The sequence below is a fragment of the Denticeps clupeoides genome, chromosome 8, assembly GCF_900700375.1.
Source record: "Denticeps clupeoides chromosome 8, fDenClu1.1, whole genome shotgun sequence".
Classification (NCBI taxonomy): Eukaryota; Metazoa; Chordata; class Actinopteri; order Clupeiformes; family Denticipitidae; genus Denticeps; species Denticeps clupeoides.
The window spans coordinates 10851113-10868845 of NC_041714.1; the positions used below are offsets into that span (position 1 = coordinate 10851113).

The 17733-nt window shown below is 41.3% G+C and overlaps 3 protein-coding genes and 1 non-coding gene across 5 annotated transcripts; 2 read left to right on the forward strand and 2 right to left on the reverse strand.

Moving 5' to 3' along the window:
* Positions 1-2322: 2322 nt before the first annotated feature.
* Positions 2323-6404, reverse strand: plek (pleckstrin). Its single transcript, XM_028989648.1, has 9 exons — positions 6243-6404; positions 5325-5480; positions 5028-5209; positions 4818-4909; positions 4520-4704; positions 4336-4440; positions 3771-3854; positions 2877-2949; positions 2323-2792 (listed from the first exon to the last, which is right to left on the reverse strand). Exons 1-9 carry the CDS (start codon positions 6282-6284, stop codon positions 2653-2655), a joined length of 1059 nt encoding a protein of 352 aa, XP_028845481.1. The 5' UTR covers positions 6285-6404; the 3' UTR covers positions 2323-2652.
* Positions 4090-4161, reverse strand: trnaq-cug (transfer RNA glutamine (anticodon CUG)). The gene has a single exon. It is a non-coding gene; the product is annotated as a tRNA-Gln (tRNA).
* Positions 6405-7261: 857 nt separating the features above from the next.
* cnrip1b (cannabinoid receptor interacting protein 1b) lies at positions 7262-9473 on the forward strand. Its single transcript, XM_028989800.1, has 3 exons — positions 7262-7651; positions 8021-8165; positions 8789-9473. Exons 1-3 carry the CDS (start codon positions 7473-7475, stop codon positions 8951-8953), a joined length of 489 nt encoding a protein of 162 aa, XP_028845633.1. The 5' UTR covers positions 7262-7472; the 3' UTR covers positions 8954-9473.
* A 968-nt stretch (positions 9474-10441) lies between these two features.
* ppp3r1a (protein phosphatase 3, regulatory subunit B, alpha a) lies at positions 10442-16787 on the forward strand. Of its 2 annotated transcripts, XM_028989204.1 has the most exons (6): positions 10442-10571; positions 11672-11699; positions 14574-14750; positions 15241-15300; positions 15386-15570; positions 15652-16787. In XM_028989204.1, exons 1-6 carry the CDS (start codon positions 10569-10571, stop codon positions 15697-15699), a joined length of 501 nt encoding a protein of 166 aa, XP_028845037.1. In that variant the 5' UTR covers positions 10442-10568; the 3' UTR covers positions 15700-16787. The 2 variants fall into 2 exon arrangements, with proteins under 2 accessions (XP_028845037.1, XP_028845036.1); XM_028989203.1 differs by lacking the exons at positions 10442-10571; positions 11672-11699 and adding an exon at positions 11817-14397.
* Positions 16788-17733: the final 946 nt, after the last annotated feature.

Genomic DNA, 17733 nt, shown 5'->3' on the forward strand with positions numbered 1-17733 from the left:
CAGAACAGCTCAGTCACTGAGTATTTTCAAACGGTAGCTCAAGACCTTCCTCTTTAAAGAATATTTAGATTAACTTTCTTATTGTCGAACTTGTGTACAGAATCTACAACAGAGTGAATAAAAGTTGGGGTCCTAATGAACCGGAACTGATCACTTCATCAATGGTAACTTGAAAGCACGTTGTAAGTCGCTCTGGATAAGGGCATCTGCCAAATGCCTTAAATGTAAATGTACTACCACCCTAATTACTAAGCGGTGCCTGGGATTTTGAACATCAACAGACCTCTCTTTAAACTTGGAAGCACTTGGCTCCTTGAAGAGTAGCATGAAATCAAGAACGGAAAGAGACTGACAATCACCTAACTTTCTCCGCAGTGACTGAGCATCATTAGTGTTTTCTATCAAACACTGGCCTTATCTCTGTCGCCGATCGTAATTGCTTCACTTCACACTCATTAGAAATATGACTTATTGAGAGCACCAGTAATGAATGATCTGTACAAATGCTGTAGGAACAAAGGGGATTTATAATTATTTAAGGGCAGAGTATGGAAAATACTATTACTATTCACTCATATAGACCAAAATCTCTCAAAGCGATTTTCTTACTGAAGTAATTGGAACCATTATGAACATTTATTTTTGTTTTAAATATTCTGTTTACCTCAAATTTCCAATGACCTACACACTACCAATATAACCATATGGATAGACAAGGCCTCATTCGGTTTGCAGAGTTGTGTGTATGTTCATGAGGATTTTAAAACATTGTCAAGGTCAAGACTCTGGTCCTGTTCAGAGCATGTCTACCTGATTACCCAATTGTGTTTACCTTAAATATATATGTATACTGTTTCCGCCCTGTACCTGCCCAGTCATTGTTTCTGTATTGTGTCCTGTGATATGTGTCAATGTTTTTGACACAATTGTGCACTTTTTTCCTGTATCCACCCCTGACAAGCATGTTAAGGAATTTTACACCAAACACATATTAGGCAATTAATGTTAATCTAATTGTGATCTCAGTAGTACTGAGTTATTGCAATAAATGCTTTTCCAAGACTTTTACAATTTTTGTCAGACAGGTATAAATCATAGATATGGTTCATGTGGTTCTCCTGCACCATTACAGGTTATTACACCTGCTGTTACATTATGCAGTTTGCTAGCTAACTCTGTCATTGTCCTGTAAGTGAATTTTCCCTGGACGACAAGAACGCTAATGCAAATCTGAGAATTTGCAGTGATCATTGTCCTTTATTGTCTTTATTGTCATTTCAGCTTTATAGGCGTTATATTATGTTTCTCTGGAACCTGGTGCTACATGTAACATTAAAACAATTAAGCAAAGTTAAATGCAAACACAAAGAGCACATGTTTGTTGATTAAAGGTTAATATTGTTAATGATATGTTAATACTGTTATCTGTTAATACTGTTATACTGTTGTCAAATGATTGTACCATCACTTGTAATTTAAAAATGATGCCTTAAAATAAAAACATTATGTGCATGTGTGCGACACAGACAAACCGGGCTACATAAAAAGGGGACACTGGCAGTGCAAGAGTAACATTTAACAAAAACACATACACAAGAATGAGACAGACAGCGCTAAACAAGTGAAATGAATAATAAATAAAAGTATTAATAGTGCAAATACTGATGTGCAAAATGAAACCGTGCAATAATAGTTAATATTATTCTATAGCAGAGGTAGTGTGTGTATGTGTGTCAGTCCAAAGAGGAAAGTCCCTGAGTGGAAAGAAGCTATTGCATAGTCTGGCAGTGAGGTACCTTTTTCTGGATTTTAGGAACATGAAGAATGCATGTGATGGGTGTGTAGAGTCCTTCACAAGGACTGAACATCCCACAGTGGATATTCAGTCCAATAAAGTTGCTAGAAGAGGCATCCACATTTCGTAGAGAGGGGTGTGATTTCAGCATCAGCATCGTTTTGTTGAATGGTTAATAACACATTTACTGCTTTACACAGCATCCTGAATTTCATTAAACATAATTTGGTTGTAGCTACAAACCGCATGGCATTGTCCCATGAATACAACAGGTTTCTAAATAGCAGGCTGACATATTTTACTAGTTAGTGCCCCCATGTGTTGGGCATGTGGAAGACAAAACGGAGGACAGCTTTTAGAGAGAGGGGTGAAATGTTTCACACCTCTGGTTGTGATGTCAGAGCGTTTGCAGCAGATAGTGTTTAGCTATGGTTAAGAGCTATTCATATTCTGTGTACAAACTGCATAACACCACACCAAATAACACAGTTTTCCAAGGACACAAATACAGTAAACAGGCAAATATATAGTTTTTAGTTTTACTTGTATTTACTTTCCTTATTGGATTTAAAGATTATGTAGCTGGTACAATGTACAGACCACAACATGGCGTGGGACCTGACACAGGAAGTGATATGTAATTCACAAAGGGGAGAAAAGTGGGTTCAAACTGTTCGTCATATCAAGTGTCAGAGTTGAATATAAGATATAACTACAATAGGAAACCAGTTAGATGACTGTAATGTGTTTTGACCTGTAATGTGGTTAATCCTAATTAATTTTGCTTATTCATCGTGCATTTCAAGAGGGGCGAGTCTTTATGTATAATGTTGGAATGTTGGCTGACAATATTGTCATTATTTCCCTGTTTTTGCCACTGTTTGTATGGCATGAATCCAGTCTTTGCGCTCTTCCGCCGTGGCAGCTTGCAGGTAATAGTGTATTTCATCTGAGGTGATGATTTCAAAAAGATTTCCATTCACATCATATTTCTTTGCTAAGGGGTGAAAAGCAGAAATAGAAACGTGAGAGGTTTTTGAAAAGGTTAAACACAGATAAGAGCCGAATGACCTGAACGCACCATCCGGGACGTACTCCACTGCAGTCACAACCGAGCCACGCAGGTGAATGGAACCCAGTGGATCCTCCTCACCCTATGACAAAAGATGACTTTTTTAAAAATGGGCTATATTTCAGACAGATTGTAACACACTCACCTATGTATCAGATGACGCCCCCACTTATTGTGTCCCTGAGCAAGACTCTTAACCCTGAGTTGCTCCAGGGGGACTGTCCCTGTAACTACTGACTGCACGTTGCTCTGGATAAGCATGTTTGATAAATGTTATAAATGTGATTTTCTATGTATGAAGATGGTCTCTAAGCACAACTTCATCCATTAGCCTACATACTGTGCAAAATTAGGAAATATGTGAAAGTATAATACATTTCCAACAATGCCCTTTCTTGTATAATCTTTAATAACAAAGTAAATAAAATTAGTCACATTGCACCTCAACACGTATGAATGTAAAGATGGTTCTCGCTTAATTCCATAAAAAATATTTAAGTACAGTATAGGAACCTACGGCTAGGATAAAAGATTCCGTATTTTGCTCGCCCAGTGCTCTGTTTCCTGAATCGAAAATAAAAATACACTTTCAGTTATAGTAATCAGCCATGCCCCCCTCTCTGGTGCCCTGCATCAGTAGAACCACAAGCCACTGCTTCCGCCCCTGCAATTGTTTCTTATCAGCTTAACAGTTATTCAGAGTACTTGGGGTGTTGTCTGTTGTCAGACTGATGACACTTAGTCTTCTGCTATTTTTAACCCTGCTTGCAGGCTACTCAGGTTTGGGGCTTTTTGTTTTCCTGCAGCAACACCCATTTTGGCCTTCAAACTTTCAGCTTGAGCCATGAATAATAATAATGTCTCATCAATCATTTAGAAAGCAAAAGCCTGCATTGTGCTTACCTTACAGGGGTCGTAGTAGTGAATGTATGCTGGGTCATCCCTCAGAATAAACTTTCGGACCTTCCAGTTTTTCCTCCTGTGACCCTGTTAAAAACACATTGGTTTACTATTTGCTCTGCTATGTACATTTACAGCATTTATCAGATGCCCTTATCCAGAGCGACTTACAATCAGTAGTTACAGGGACAGTCCCCCCCTGGAGCAACTTAGGGTTAAGTGTCTTGCTCAGGGACACAATGGTAGTAAGCGGGATTTGAACCTGGGTCTTCTGGTTCATAGGCGAGTGTGTTACCCACTAGGCTACTACCACCCTAAAATTAGGTCCCACCGAGATTTGAACTCGGATCGCTGGATTCAGAGTCCAGAGTGCTAACCATTACACCATGGAACCACTGCATCAACACCCACCTATGTACGTTTCCAGGCCAGGCTCACCCACGTGTGAAACATCACAAACCCCACAATGGGTGCTGGCCAAAAGATCTACATCCCGTTAAAACATTACCTTCAATTCAAAAGATGTCAGTGAGGTGTTGAAAAAGACAACATGGATCCCGGGATCTACCTGTTTCAGTAAACACCCCTGTTTAATTATTGCCCCACGGAATTCTTCCTTCATAATGGTATCTTCATCACTGGAGTAGCCCTCGCAGAAAAAGCCACTGTCGGCCTGCATGCATGGAAATATTTCATAAAACCCAACAGGATTGGCTGTTAACAGTTAACAATGACAAGTTAGCAACACTTACAAAGTAGTAGACAGCATTAGGCTGGTCCAGCAGGACGGACTCGGCGCCCGACTCAGAGCCCTGTTTGGACAGCTCACCGGCTGGTTGGAGGAAACCCTCATTCATCATACCTGTAGCCAGCATGAGTCCCTCTGCTCTGTTCCTCACTTTCTCCATGGAGATAAGCCAGTCTATCACGGTACTGCCTGGGGAGGGAAGATGCAATGAGACAAAGTGAGATGAGACCTGGTTTTACACGAGTCACGAGTGCGATATGGTGTTGCATTTATAGTCTCTTTTGTTTGTCATATACATATACCTGAAAAGCAGTGATTAAAGATTTTCTTCTCTTTCTCCAGCTTCAGTTCTTTTATTCCAGTGTCTTGGTCTCTCATTAAAACATAAAGTTCACTTAACAGTAAAAGAAAACAAATGGTTAGTATTGCCCACCACTGGGGAGCCATTCAGCGTGTTCCCCACTTTTTAAATGTCTTCACTACAACAATACAAATGGCCAGCATGTCCATACCTTAGGTTGACTGAGTCAGGGAGTCTAATAGACCTTCGTGTCGATTTCCTTGCAAACTTCTTGCCCCCCTGTAAGCAGCTGATAGCTCTTTTGATGTCCTTGATCCAATACTCCCGTTCCTCCATGTGCGTGGCCTGGAAGAAGTGGTCCTGGTTCTTGGATGTGGAAACCTTGAACACCAGCTGGGCAGGATGACGGGTGTTAAGCTTGCTTACAGCGGATATTATATATTGCAGAGTTTTGTATCACTAGAGAGTATCACACAGTTCAAATTGCAGATTTCAGCTTTAGCGTTACCGTTCTTTTGCTGAAATCCTGACAGGGGGTGATCAGCTTGGCTCCATTTAACGGGATCATCCCCTTGGGCGAGCTGTCTGTTTTCTTTTTGTAGTATTCAATGGCATCGTCAGATAGGACCACCCACACCACCTTCCATGAGTTCAACACTGTGCCCTTGAAAAGTTAACATTATTCCATGAGACAGATGGTCGGGTCATCAATGCAAATACTGCAATATCAGAAGATGCTTTCAATAACTGCTTTCAAAAAGGGACTGTGGATATGAAAATGTACTTTACATTTAGTTCAGAGGATCCTGAAACTGCTATTTCAATTTCCATTTGAAGACATTCTCCATTCTATCTTATGCAATACAGTTCACATCCTTTCAATGTGGGTACACAAAATTACAACAGCCAGTATTTGTATTGGACTTGCAAGGTTATGACTGTGTCTAGGTATATCCCTATATACAAGCGTGTGGAGAAATTCATTTGAAATAATAACTATAACATGGATGTAAAACTGTAGATGACTAAGACGTTGTCATGTCCCTTGGTAAGTAAGCCAAATTATTCACACCGCAGAGAGGGGGAAGCTAGCGGTCTTTTAGAACAGCTAAACTTTTTCCACAAGTATTTTCTCTAATGTGAAAGATTATTCTCTAATGGCAAATTCTTATGGGAACAATTTCTCATTTTACAAAAGTGAATTTAAGCATACAATGAAACACAGTAAAATTAACCGGTGAAAAATAGATACGTATGTAGTAAAAACCGAGGTGCAAAAATCTGTCCTTTTGCTATTAACTAAGAGCTGTACAATAATATTCACTGGACGGAGAGAAAACATGTAATAAACATGAAATACAGCTTTACATGGGTGCTCTGTCTATAAAAAAAACACCAATCTGCCCATGGTGATCATCAACCATACCTTCTTAACCAGGTAGCCCTCTCTGATCCTCTCAGGCTCCATGCGGGCAGATGGCTTTTTGTCTCTGAGTGTAGGAAAGCGCGTGGTTCTTGCTTCAGGTCGAACGCAGAACTCTTGGTTCTCTCAGATATGTCGCATAGGCTTCGATAAAAGGGAAGCGCACTAAAGTTGAGTTGAGTCACATGGGGACATGGTCAAACAGCTTCCTCTTCTTCTTCCGTTTAAGGCTTGCTTTTGCATTGAGGTTTATCTTATTCTGAGCATTCTCCCAATTCTCTAATTATATAACACCACGCGCTTCTTATTAGACATGTTGATCATACACAAGTCATTTCATCTTCATGCGAGATGAATGGACAAAATAATCTCGCCAGAATTTGCTGTATTGTTGGCAAGAAGCTGGAGTAAAAAACACATTTAAACCCATCATTAAACGTTTTGTTTCGTTTGTTTGACGTCATTTTAAGTCACACAGGAAGATGGGGGGGTGACAATGACTAACGACGACGCTTCAGTGGCGAAATCCACACACGCATAAGTGAGCACGACTTCATCAGCGCGGTGCTTGGTGGTCAATGCGATATAAATCGCCTTTTTCCCCCCGCGGACTTGCGCGCCCCCTACCGCCCGGTGCCGAACACGACAAGGGGGCGAAAGGAGCGCAGATTCCCATCAGGTAAAAAACAAGGGACCTTTGTGCGAACTGCATCGCCAAGCAGGTTGCCGAAGCGGTGCACTGGCTTGCCCGTTGTGTGCAGCCCTTTTCACTTGTGTGCACCCAAGTCAGACGTGCCCGGTTAAATTTCTTTAGCAGATAGAAATATAAAAATGCACATGGGCATATGTGCATTTTGCCACACCTTGCACGATTTGCCGGTCTTCGTTGTAGTACGTAAAACCACTGCGTGTGCGTTAACCTCCGGATTGGGTGTTAAAAAAAACAGCCCCTTGCGATTCCCTCTATCATTTTAAATTAATTTAATTTTACATTTTAGAAACCAATCAGGGGCAATATTTCCATGACAGCAGGAAACGTGCTTTTTTGCCTTTAATCCGTTGGATTGGTACCCTCGTATTTGGGGATTATAGTGGCGGATTACGCGCAGGAAGCGCGTATTCCCCGGAGATGCGTTTTGCGGCCGTGTGTGCGTTTTGTTCGATTTTATTTCATTCCTCGGCCCCGCACGGTGTGTGCGCACATCCCTGACCCCCCACACCTGACCGGCGGACATGGCCGACGTGCCGCAGCTGATCAAAATCGGCGTGTCGCTCAAAACGCAGCCCAACGACGGACCCGTCTTCTTCAAGACGGACGGGACGAGGTTCGGGCAAAGCAGGACGATCAAACTGCTGACGGGGACCAAGTACAGGGTCGAGGTGGTCGTGAAACCGGGGGCGGTGCAGGCGACGTGAGTACCGACGCTCATGAAGCGTGATTCACGATGCAATTAATATTTATAAGCACTCGCCACGATCGTGGGTACAGTTCTGGATGGCCGTTCTGCGTTTAAAACGGGAAAAAAATAGAATATTATATATATATATCTGTCACCACCACATCTTTTGGGAAACGTTGTGCAATTTTTACACACATAAATGTGTTTTAAAGTTGTTATTAAACCGGGGTCCGGCTGGGTGTGAGGACAGACGAAGAGCACGGAGATTATTGTCCTCAAATCCCCCACACGCGATTAGGAATCCACCATTTTCGAGCGAGCGGGGTTGCGGTTGCGCTCGCCGCCGATTAAAAGCCCCGACTTCTCTTCCCCGCCGTCCAGGACCATGAGCGTGGGAGGGGTGTCCTTCCCCCTGGAGCAGCAGTGCAAGGACCCCCAGTCCGCGGTGTACACCGGCCTGTACGACACGGAGGGGGTGGCGCACACCAAGAGCGGGGAGAGGCAGCCTGTCCAGATCAGCATCCAGGTAGGGATGATCCCACACACTGCACATACAGTACAGGCCAAAAGTGTGGACACACCTTCTCATTCAATGTGTTTTCTTTATTTTCATGTCTATTTACGTTGGTAGATCCTCACTGAAGGCATCAAAACTATGAATGAACACATGTGGAGTTATGTACTTAACAAAAAAGGTGAAATAACTGAAAACATGTTTTATATTCTAGTTTCTTCAAAATATCCACCCTTTGCTCTGATTACTGCTTTGTACACTCTTGGCATTCTCTCAATGAACTTCAAGAGGTCGTCACCTGAAATGCTTTTCCAACAGTCTTGAAGGAGTTCCCAGAGGTGTTTAGCACTTGTTGGCCCCTTTGCCTTCACTCTGCGGTCCAGCTCACCCCAAACCATCTCGACTGGGTTCAGGTCCGGTGACTGTGGAGTCCAGGTCTCCACTTTTTGTTAAGTACATAACTCCACATGTGTTCATTCATAGTTTTGATGCCTTCAGTGAGAATCTACCAATGTAAATGGTCATGAAAATAAAGAAGACACATTGAATGAGAAGGTGTGTCCAAACTTTTGGCCTGTACTGTATATTAAACATATGCATCACGGGAGGCTGAATGCAAGGACTCATCGTTTCAGTTCACTGAAGCCGGACAGTTCGAGACGGTGTGGCAGGTGAAGTTCTACAACTACCACAAGCGGGACCACTGCCAGTGGGGCAACAGCTTTAACAGCATTGAGTATGAGTGCAAGCCCAACGAGACGCGCAGTCTGATGTGGATCAATAAAGAACTGTTCCTATAAGATCATCATCGCGGGATGTTAATATTCAGACACGTCCAGACCAGCCAGTTCCCCAGAGTCCTTAAGCGATTTGCAGTTTTGCAGAAAGACCATTAGATGTTGTGTAATTCTTGTTGTGTTTCTGTAATTGTGTGTGTGTTTGGTCAGGATGTGTGAGTAAATTTGGTGTAGAAATGTCATAATGTGTGGACCAGACTTTAATGTCATCCTCTTCTCGATCCTATTTGAACTATGCAAGTTTGTCCAGTTGTTCTCCTCACTGCTACCTCTCAACAGCACAGTCAGTGTGAGGAGGATAAATGTTTACAGATGTAGCCTCGTCGGTTTTTATGTTCAATGTGTTTACCCGTTCTTAATAGTTTTGTAAGATGATATGCAGTAACACCTACAATTATTTGTGCTGTTACATAGTCTCTATGTATATATACAGTAATGAGGTTTACAAGTATTTTTGTACCTTTAATGATGTGTTAAATGTGTTTTTTTTAATGTATTTCAGGAAATAAATAGTCCGGTGCAATGAGTTATAAATATGCTCTTCTTTATTAGTTTATTAAATATTTATATTTGCCCATGCAAATGTAGTACTTACATGTCACCCACAGAGGGAGCTGCAGGACCAACACTAACCGTCATGTTTGCAAAGAAATTCTGCGACTATTAATGTTCGAGACTGCCTTGACCCTATGGATTAGACTGTAGCCACAGATCTGTTGCACACATATCGACTAAATTGTCAATCAGATTACTTGTATTGGACCTGCTTACGTGGCAACATATGTACACATTTTTTTCATTTCATTTTGCTGTTCCCAATTTTGTAGCAATATTCAGAGCAGTCTAATCTTCCACAATTGCACACTGTTTTCTTCGTCGGAAGTCTTCCTCGGGGCCTTAGCAACAGCCCAGTCGTGCAAGGATGCCCCAGATGTTACTACATATGTTACTTGAGTGGAATTAAGATGGATGATGCAGTGTTCTTTTCTTTGTTGGCAATACACATATGCAGAGAATTAAATGTATTCTTTTAAAATAAATTACCATGAAACAAATGCATGCAATTCATATATTTATGTTTCGACCCCTTTCCAATAAACTAGATTCAACTCTCCGCAGTGAAATAAATAAATCAATTTTTCACTAGGGTATTAATTACGGAGAAAGAACCCACATTGCAATCGATGCATGCAAGTTGCAAGAATTTTCCCGGATATAGCTGCACTTAGATTAATGTTGCCAGGTGTGCTTGTTAAAAGCAACTTTGAACACTGCGATACACGAAGTCTCGCAATCTTGTGTTATGACTCCAAAACACCGTTTCTGTGTTGTAAATATATATATATAAATACGTTTAAATACATTTTCATAAAAACGACGAATCGGAAGCCAACGGCCTCGTCCGCTCGCTGCCACCGACGTACCTGGCAACATCGGTCCGGTAAAGCCGGCCCGCCCCCGCCCCGCCCCTTCCTCCGCTGCGCCCTCCCCCTGTTTCGCTGGGCGGACTGCAGCGAAAAGAAAAGCAAGTGAATAGCCAACCATATACACCGCAATAATATCTGCAAAAAACCTTCATTTTCTTCTGTTTTGCGCACCCCCCCCCCCCTCAGACAACATGGTACGTAGCGACATTGTGTTATTTGCTCACATTGTTGAAGTGCTAGCTGGCTAGTTAGGTGTGTTTTGAGAGATGTGTGTGTGTGTGTGTGTGTGTGAGAGAAAGAGTGACTGTAACCTGTCGTTTATATCTAAGATGAAAGTTTACTTTAATTGTCAGCGGAAGGAGGACTGAAAAAACGGGGGAAAAATTTGACTCCTGCAGGTATTTTCGCGGATCTCGTGTGCAGCAGATGCTAACGACGAAACACCGATTATCGATAAAAACCGAAACGCGCGACCCACGTCCGGGTGCCGCGACGTGTCGCACACGCGTCCTAAGGCGATGGGGGCTTGTGTGAGTTTCCAGTCGGCCGGCTGACGGGTGTGGGTCTGCGGACAGTGCTGGATTCGGTGCCGGTGACAGTCGGTGCCGGTGTTCGGTTCAGGCGATCTCTCGATCTTCACGGGATCCAGTCGCTTCCATCACTTGCAGAAGCTGCTCTTACCAAGAAAGTGTTCGTCGAACCCACATTAAAATTCTGTTCTGTCTATCCACTCGAGGAGAGATTTTATTTCAGTGTATTTACGTAATCTGCACCTTGGCTGAGTGTAAAAAGAAATGAATGGCCGCAGATTGCTCAAACACACAATATCTCACTGTTACATGCAGAGTATTACATCGCTTTTTTGTTCCATGTGGCTTATAATGTGCCACCTTAGTCTGACCACAGAGCACAATTACCCAAATACAGAGACGTCTGACTTAAACTGAAGGTGTTGAGCGTAGCATCCCGTGGACTCGTGTGTCCTCAAAATATTTGGATTATTAGTTCAACGCTAAAGCCTGCTTTACCTAAAGTGTTGATCTTGTACTTTGGCAAGGATTGGGCACACTGCTGTTTATTCTGCAGTACCCTGTACGCAAGATTTGCAAGTATTTCAATGAAGTATTTCTGCCCTCACATACAGTACATACTCTTGAAAGATCGAACCATGAAATGTAGTGCCAGCAACAAGAAAACTTTGTTGTGCTTTGATTACAGGATCATTTATTTCTGTAATGTATAATGTTAGTATAACTTGTAGCTTTTAACATTTTTTTTTTACCTTTTGTTGTAGGGAAATGATGCAAGTTTGTGCTCACATTGTAAGTATAAATATTTCATTTTATATATGTATTTTACCAGCTGTTACTCTGATTTTGGGAATAAATGACAACAATGAATGGACAATTTGACAATAATATTTTTACTTGTTTCTAATATTCACTTTATGCAGCGATGAAAGAACTTGGTCACTGAAAGAGGCTCTCAGAAACATCCATATGGCAAAACAATTGGTTTGGTTTTTCATAGCGTAGGTCTAAGTGAATGGTCAGACAAAAAAAAAAGAATCTGTAAGTTGATTGCTGTTCATGGGTGAGTCTCAAAAGTGCCGGCACAGACATGAGGGAATTCCTTCTTGCACGAGCTAAAAATGGTCTCCCTAACAGAAAGGTCATCCCCGAGCTGCTAGGAAGCCATGCTTATTTTTAGTTGCAGCACTCTCTTTTAATTGGTTTCTTGACCAAGCGGAGAAGCCTCTTAATGACTCTGACCGGCAAATCTGTTTCAGGCCTGCGCAAGACATTTGATGATTGAGTTCTGTACGTGAACCTGTAAGCGCCTGTATGTCAGGGTCTCAGGCAGCACTCTTAATGGGCTGTCGGGCCGAGCTTTACAGAACTCTTAATGTCACAGTGTGTGTTAATAAATAATAACTCTTCCCCTGCACTTAACATCACAGGATTCATCAGAACCCGCAGCACTTTTTGAGGCACGTAGACCAACTAGATCAGCCTTGGAGCATATAGCTCTAGATGTATGTTAATTATATAGTGGTACTGACCGTACATTATATCATACACAGATGGTCTGACATGCATGAAGTCTTGCATAGCATGAAAGGCCCAGTGATTTGTTTGGGATATATAGGGCATGCCTTTTGGAACTAAACACATGCCCAGGGTCAGGCTTTCACTCCTTCAGTCTCAAGGAAAGCTCTTCCCCCTACACTCCACACCGATAAGCTCACAGCACAGACATCTCAGATCTGGCCTATCATCAGCTTTTGATCCACAATCCTTTAGCCTATTAGCACAAAGCTTATAGTGCATCTGGGGTTCTACCCCCCCACCCACCCCCAGGCAAACAGGGCGGGACGTTTGTTTCACTGCAGTTGTTCATTCAACAGTACCCACTGTAGCCTTTATCATAGAGCAGCAAAAGTTTAGGATTGTGCTGTATGCATTGTTTATTTGCAGCTCAGAATGTTTAAACCTGTAGGTGAATAACCTGTCCACTCCACTGCCATCTGGGTCCTTGTGGCTGCAGAATGAATCTGTAACAAAGCTGTACTGCCTCCTTCTGCACGAACAAACTTCCCTCCATTTTACTGACAGGCCGTGAGTGATTATGTTTGTTGGAACTAGATTAATCTTTGGTTCAGATGGTTAAAACCGAAATATGAACGGTAGACTGTTTTTGTTTTGCACACACACACACACACACACACACACACACACACACACACACACTCACGTTAATTATAATATATTCCAAGCACATGCTCAGAGGACTGATGAAGGACCTGTGCAAATCCTGGAGCTCTTTGTTTCTTTTCTTTAAGGAGATTTTGCTTGCTGTCCCTTCAATGGCTGTAAATGTGTGTGTACATATATTACACACACACACACACACACACACACACACACACACACACACACACACAGTCCAAACATTTTAACAAAGCAAAATCTCCCACAGCTGGACAAGTGGAAACAAGCAGTACAGACTGGCCAATTACTGCTCACATACGCTTTATATGGATGGGCTCTAGAGATCGAATGGCATGCAATAACAGACAGTTGGTTCTGTTTCAGGCTCATTTTCATGCTCCCCTCGACTCATTAGCGAAATATACTTTCTGTACTCTTAAGCGCACAGTTCCTGTTTTACAGGCCCATGCATTAGCCTGTGCAGCACAAAGGGCAATCAGTATAAAGCACTAATGGAAGAGAGATGCTGTCTGTATGAAACTGCTAAGTGATTCCATACTGTCGGGCAGCATCAGCCCTGTAATGGGTGTAAAAAGGTTGATGCATTTAAATGATGGTAATCATTTGATTGACTTGCACAGGGTGATATGCAGGAGTTATTATCATACTGCTGATTTTAATGGATCTTTTAAAAGGATGGGAAATTATGGTACTCTGTACAATTAACACATTTGAGAGCACTATTTATTCCTTTTTGCATTTATTGTTTTGTGTGCCACATATCTCTGTAGGGAAGCTGTAAATGATTCTCCCATGCTTGTTTAGAATATTTGCCAGATGATAAAACAATATTTGATCATTTATGAGATGCCTGAGACATGCCGTTTTGCTCTTTGCTCTACATATTTAGGTAGCAGCATCACGCCTCCCAATGCTTATTGTATTAGCATTAAGACTAATGCTAAATTCGCAAAGTAAAGAGAACAAGTTTATTAAACCAGCAAATATATTTTTGTGGGAAAGAAGGGGGGCGGGGTCTAATTTTGGTCATTCTTAGATTTAACTCATGTCTCCCCCTGCACTTATTTACACTCCGAGGTTTGCTTAAGGGGGGTTGTGGGTGTTAGTTGGGTCATGTGACCCTGTGAATGAGCTTATAGTAAATCAGTATGTTATTCCAAAAGCTTAACATCAGTATTGTGGTAGGAACAGGAGCCCAGCATGGCTGCGGCTCACAACGTCCTAGGTACGCCTTTGTCTCGGATGGGTACCGTGATGCGGCGTGAAGGAAATGGACTCAGGTCCAGTCGTAAGTGAGCCATGGACCGCGGCCTCGTTTCTTCTCGCCTCTAATGTACACCTACCCTCCTGTGGCTCCTGAGTGACCTGGACATGCGGTGAACTACTGCCTGGAGGCTCACTAATGACCGTCCATTCATTTAAACCTGTTTGTCTTTCTCTTCCTCTGCATTTTCTCCTGTGCAGTCGATGCTGATGAGATTAAGCGGCTAGGGAAGAGATTTAAGAAACTCGACCTAGATAACTCAGGATCCTTGAGCGTGGAAGAGTTTATGTCCTTACCTGAGTTACAACAGAATCCACTGGTCCAGAGAGTCATCGACATATTTGACACTGATGGCAACGGAGAAGTAGATTTCAAAGGTATGTCTGATTTCATTCATAGTATCACTAATATGCCATTATCGTATTATGTTCATATTCTTTTCCTGTGGCTAATGTAAAAATGTTCACAGATCAGGATTATTCATAAATAATGATATGTTGATGATTTTAAAAGCCTTCACGTAGGATTTCAGAAGCATGCAGCACTATGTACCAAGTCGGTTTGTGTTACTGTGGAGAAAGTACTTTCTAAATCTATTTCTCAATCTAAGTTCATTTATTATAATCAAGGCATTATAGACTTGCAAGAAAGTAGTAGTGTGTTCTCTTGCTCCCTCTGTGTCCCTCTGTGCTATAAGGCTTTTCCAGAACATTAATCACACTTCGTGATTAGCAAGTGGTGAAAGAGGTTAGGACTTTGTCCTGAAGGCATGAGGCTTGTTCTGTCATAGTTTTACTGAAGGAAGGGGGGGAGAAAAATCTGAAAAACCTTGCCTCCAAAGACTCTGACCAATATGTTTTCTTGTAGAGTTCATAGAGGGTGTATCACAGTTCAGTGTAAAAGGGGACAAGGAACAGAAATTGCGATGTAAGTACCAGTCGTGTTGATTGATTAAATTACCTGGCAGATACAGAAGATAAAAGGTAAATATCTGAACCACTTTTAATTCCAGTTGCATTTAGAATATACGACATGGACAAAGATGGCTACATTTCAAACGGGGAGCTGTTCCAGGTTCTGAAAATGATGGTGGGGAACAACTTGAAGGACACTCAGCTGCAGCAGATTGTTGACAAGACCATCATCAATGCAGACATGGATGGAGATGGGAGGATATCTTTTGAGGAGTTTTGTGCAGTACGTTTCTCAGAATTAAACTTCTTTTACAAAAGCTAAGAAGTGTGGAATTGAATGTCCCCCCTTTTTTTGCTCTTCCAGGTTGTTGGTGGCCTGGACATCCACAAAAAAATGGTGGTGGATGTGTGAGCTGCAGGATCTTTGAAGATCCGCTGAAGACGTCTGGAAAATGTGTATTTCAATTTGAAGATTTTCTTTGTCTGTGAAGCCACTCTTTTCTTAACACGCCTCGTGAAGCCAACTGGTGTTATTGAATGTGTCGATAACCTGGTGTAGCACTTTAAGAGACTGAACAGTGGCTACTCTTTTTGTAAGAGCATCTGCATTTTGTGGCAGGAATTAAAAACTAAAAGTCTGGCTTTTGTAAACCGTTCATCATTTCAATATTTATTTTGTTCTTGTCTGTTAATTAAATCTCTGGGGTTTCTATATGTGGGGACATTTTAGGCATTAAAAAAATACACTAAGCTAGGTTATGAAGTGCCAAGCTGAATGTTTAATGTTCATTTCAGAGAATTCTGATGGCATGATAAAGTGATTTTCTTTTTCTTTTTTCCTCTGCTACTTTCATAAATTTAGCTTCTAATTGTGATTACTTTACTGGTTTACTGATATACTGGTGATATAATTATGCTGGTCTGATTTTTGTTTTCCTTTACATGTACATAATTTCAGATAAATAGATGCCAACAAAGTGATGTCTGACAAGTTGTGTTCGTTATCAGTTCAAACTCCAGGACTATAGAGTTTTGAAGTTAGATGCTATGTATAAGTATATGTTCTTTAAATCATTTAATGTTATTAAATAATGTTGATGCAGGTGATTGTCAACCAAATTAATTTTAAATTAATGGGTTTATTAATTTTTTGAAGTCTAATTTGTCCAAAAACTGCTGGCAGCATTTTCCCAACTCGTTAAATGAACGCATGACACACATCTTCTTAATCAAAGTTTTATGGATGTCTGGAATGTGTATTGCCATGCTGTGAATATTTTCAGAAATATTTTAAGTAATGTGCATTTTTACGTTTTAACAGTAGAGGAATTGTGTATGGAATGCAGAGGTTCTATGTTTGTATATTGTCCCCTGCTACAAAGAAAAAATCGTTTTCTTATTTTCTTATTGTGATACTGTGTAAAGAAAGCAGGTAGCAGGGATAATATAGACTGATTATCAATAATAATTTCAGTAATAAAACCTCACTTATTCATACAATTTCAGCTTTCATTTCTTTATGAAATATAGCATGTTCCTGAGGTGTATAATAAGTCTGTCACTTTTCACACATTCCATTTCTTTTAATTTATGTTGGTGGTATACAATTATTGATTAACATAGATTGTTAATATTGTCATCCATATTAATTCTTTTCACTTTGTAATGAATCCAAGAGAGCCAACTGGGCTGTGTGAACAAGTCTTCATTATAAAGGCAAACGAGTCCAAGTGTTTTGCACAACTGTGCTGTTGACCATGTGATGATCACACTCAACTGCCCTGATGTTCCTGTAGACCTTTGATGGTGGACTCCCTGTTGGAGAGAGGGAATGTTTAAATGCCACAGCCTGCTAGGTGTAGGCAGTTCAAAATACTGCAGCACTATAAACCACTCTGCCGTGTAATCCAATGTCAATCCAGTGTTGAACCTAGGTCTTTTGGTTCATAGGCCACTGGGCTACTACCACCCTAATATGGGACTAATTTAACCATGGAAGGGGTCCCTCTCAGTATCACTCCTTCCCAATGTTTCTTCCTTTCTTTTTTTTTTTGTGTGGAGTTTTTCCTTGTGTGCAGAAGTGTCAAGTGTGGGGGGTAGGGCCCATCAAAGCCCATTAAGACATACTGAGACATAAGTGATTTTGGGCTCTATAAGAAATACATGTTGTTGATGTTGTTGTACATTTCTGAGACTTTGTGGAGTTTGGCCATTATCCGATAAATGTAGCCCACATATACCAGTAATGATTTGGGGAGATGTTTTTCTCATTCATGTGGCGATGGACCCCACGTTAAAAAAAAAAAAAAAAAAAAAAAAAAAGGACCGAGTAGGTGCCCAGAAACCGCCAGCACAACTAAACAGAAATAGATATATGCAGCTAACTAAGAAATTATGAAAAAATAGAATATGTATTTATTGACACACTTTAAAATATCAAACAGAA

Bases quoted from the DNA above. Each gene is read 5' to 3' on its own strand.
- ppp3r1a (XM_028989203.1), top strand. From the start codon at position 14,310: ATGGCTGCGGCTCACAACGTCCTAGGTACGCCTTTGTCTCGGATGGGT. The intron at 14,751-15,240 runs GTATGTCTGATT...GTTTTCTTGTAG, and splicing joins CGGAGAAGTAGATTTCAAAG to AGTTCATAGAGGGTGTATCA. The intron at 15,301-15,385 runs GTAAGTACCAGT...TTTTAATTCCAG, and splicing joins CAAGGAACAGAAATTGCGAT to TTGCATTTAGAATATACGAC.
- plek (XM_028989648.1), bottom strand. From the start codon at position 6,284: ATGGAGCCTGAGAGGATCAGAGAGGGCTACCTGGTTAAGAAG. The intron at 4,910-5,027 runs GTATGGACATGC...TTTACTGTTAAG, and splicing joins CCTGACTCAGTCAACCTAAG to TGAACTTTATGTTTTAATGA. The intron at 2,793-2,876 runs GTGCGTTCAGGT...TTCACCCCTTAG, and splicing joins AGTGGAGTACGTCCCGGATG to CAAAGAAATATGATGTGAAT.
- cnrip1b (XM_028989800.1), top strand. From the start codon at position 7,473: ATGGCCGACGTGCCGCAGCTGATCAAAATCGGCGTGTCGCTCAAAACG. The intron at 7,652-8,020 runs GTGAGTACCGAC...CCCGCCGTCCAG, and splicing joins CCGGGGGCGGTGCAGGCGAC to GACCATGAGCGTGGGAGGGG. The intron at 8,166-8,788 runs GTAGGGATGATC...TCATCGTTTCAG, and splicing joins CTGTCCAGATCAGCATCCAG to TTCACTGAAGCCGGACAGTT.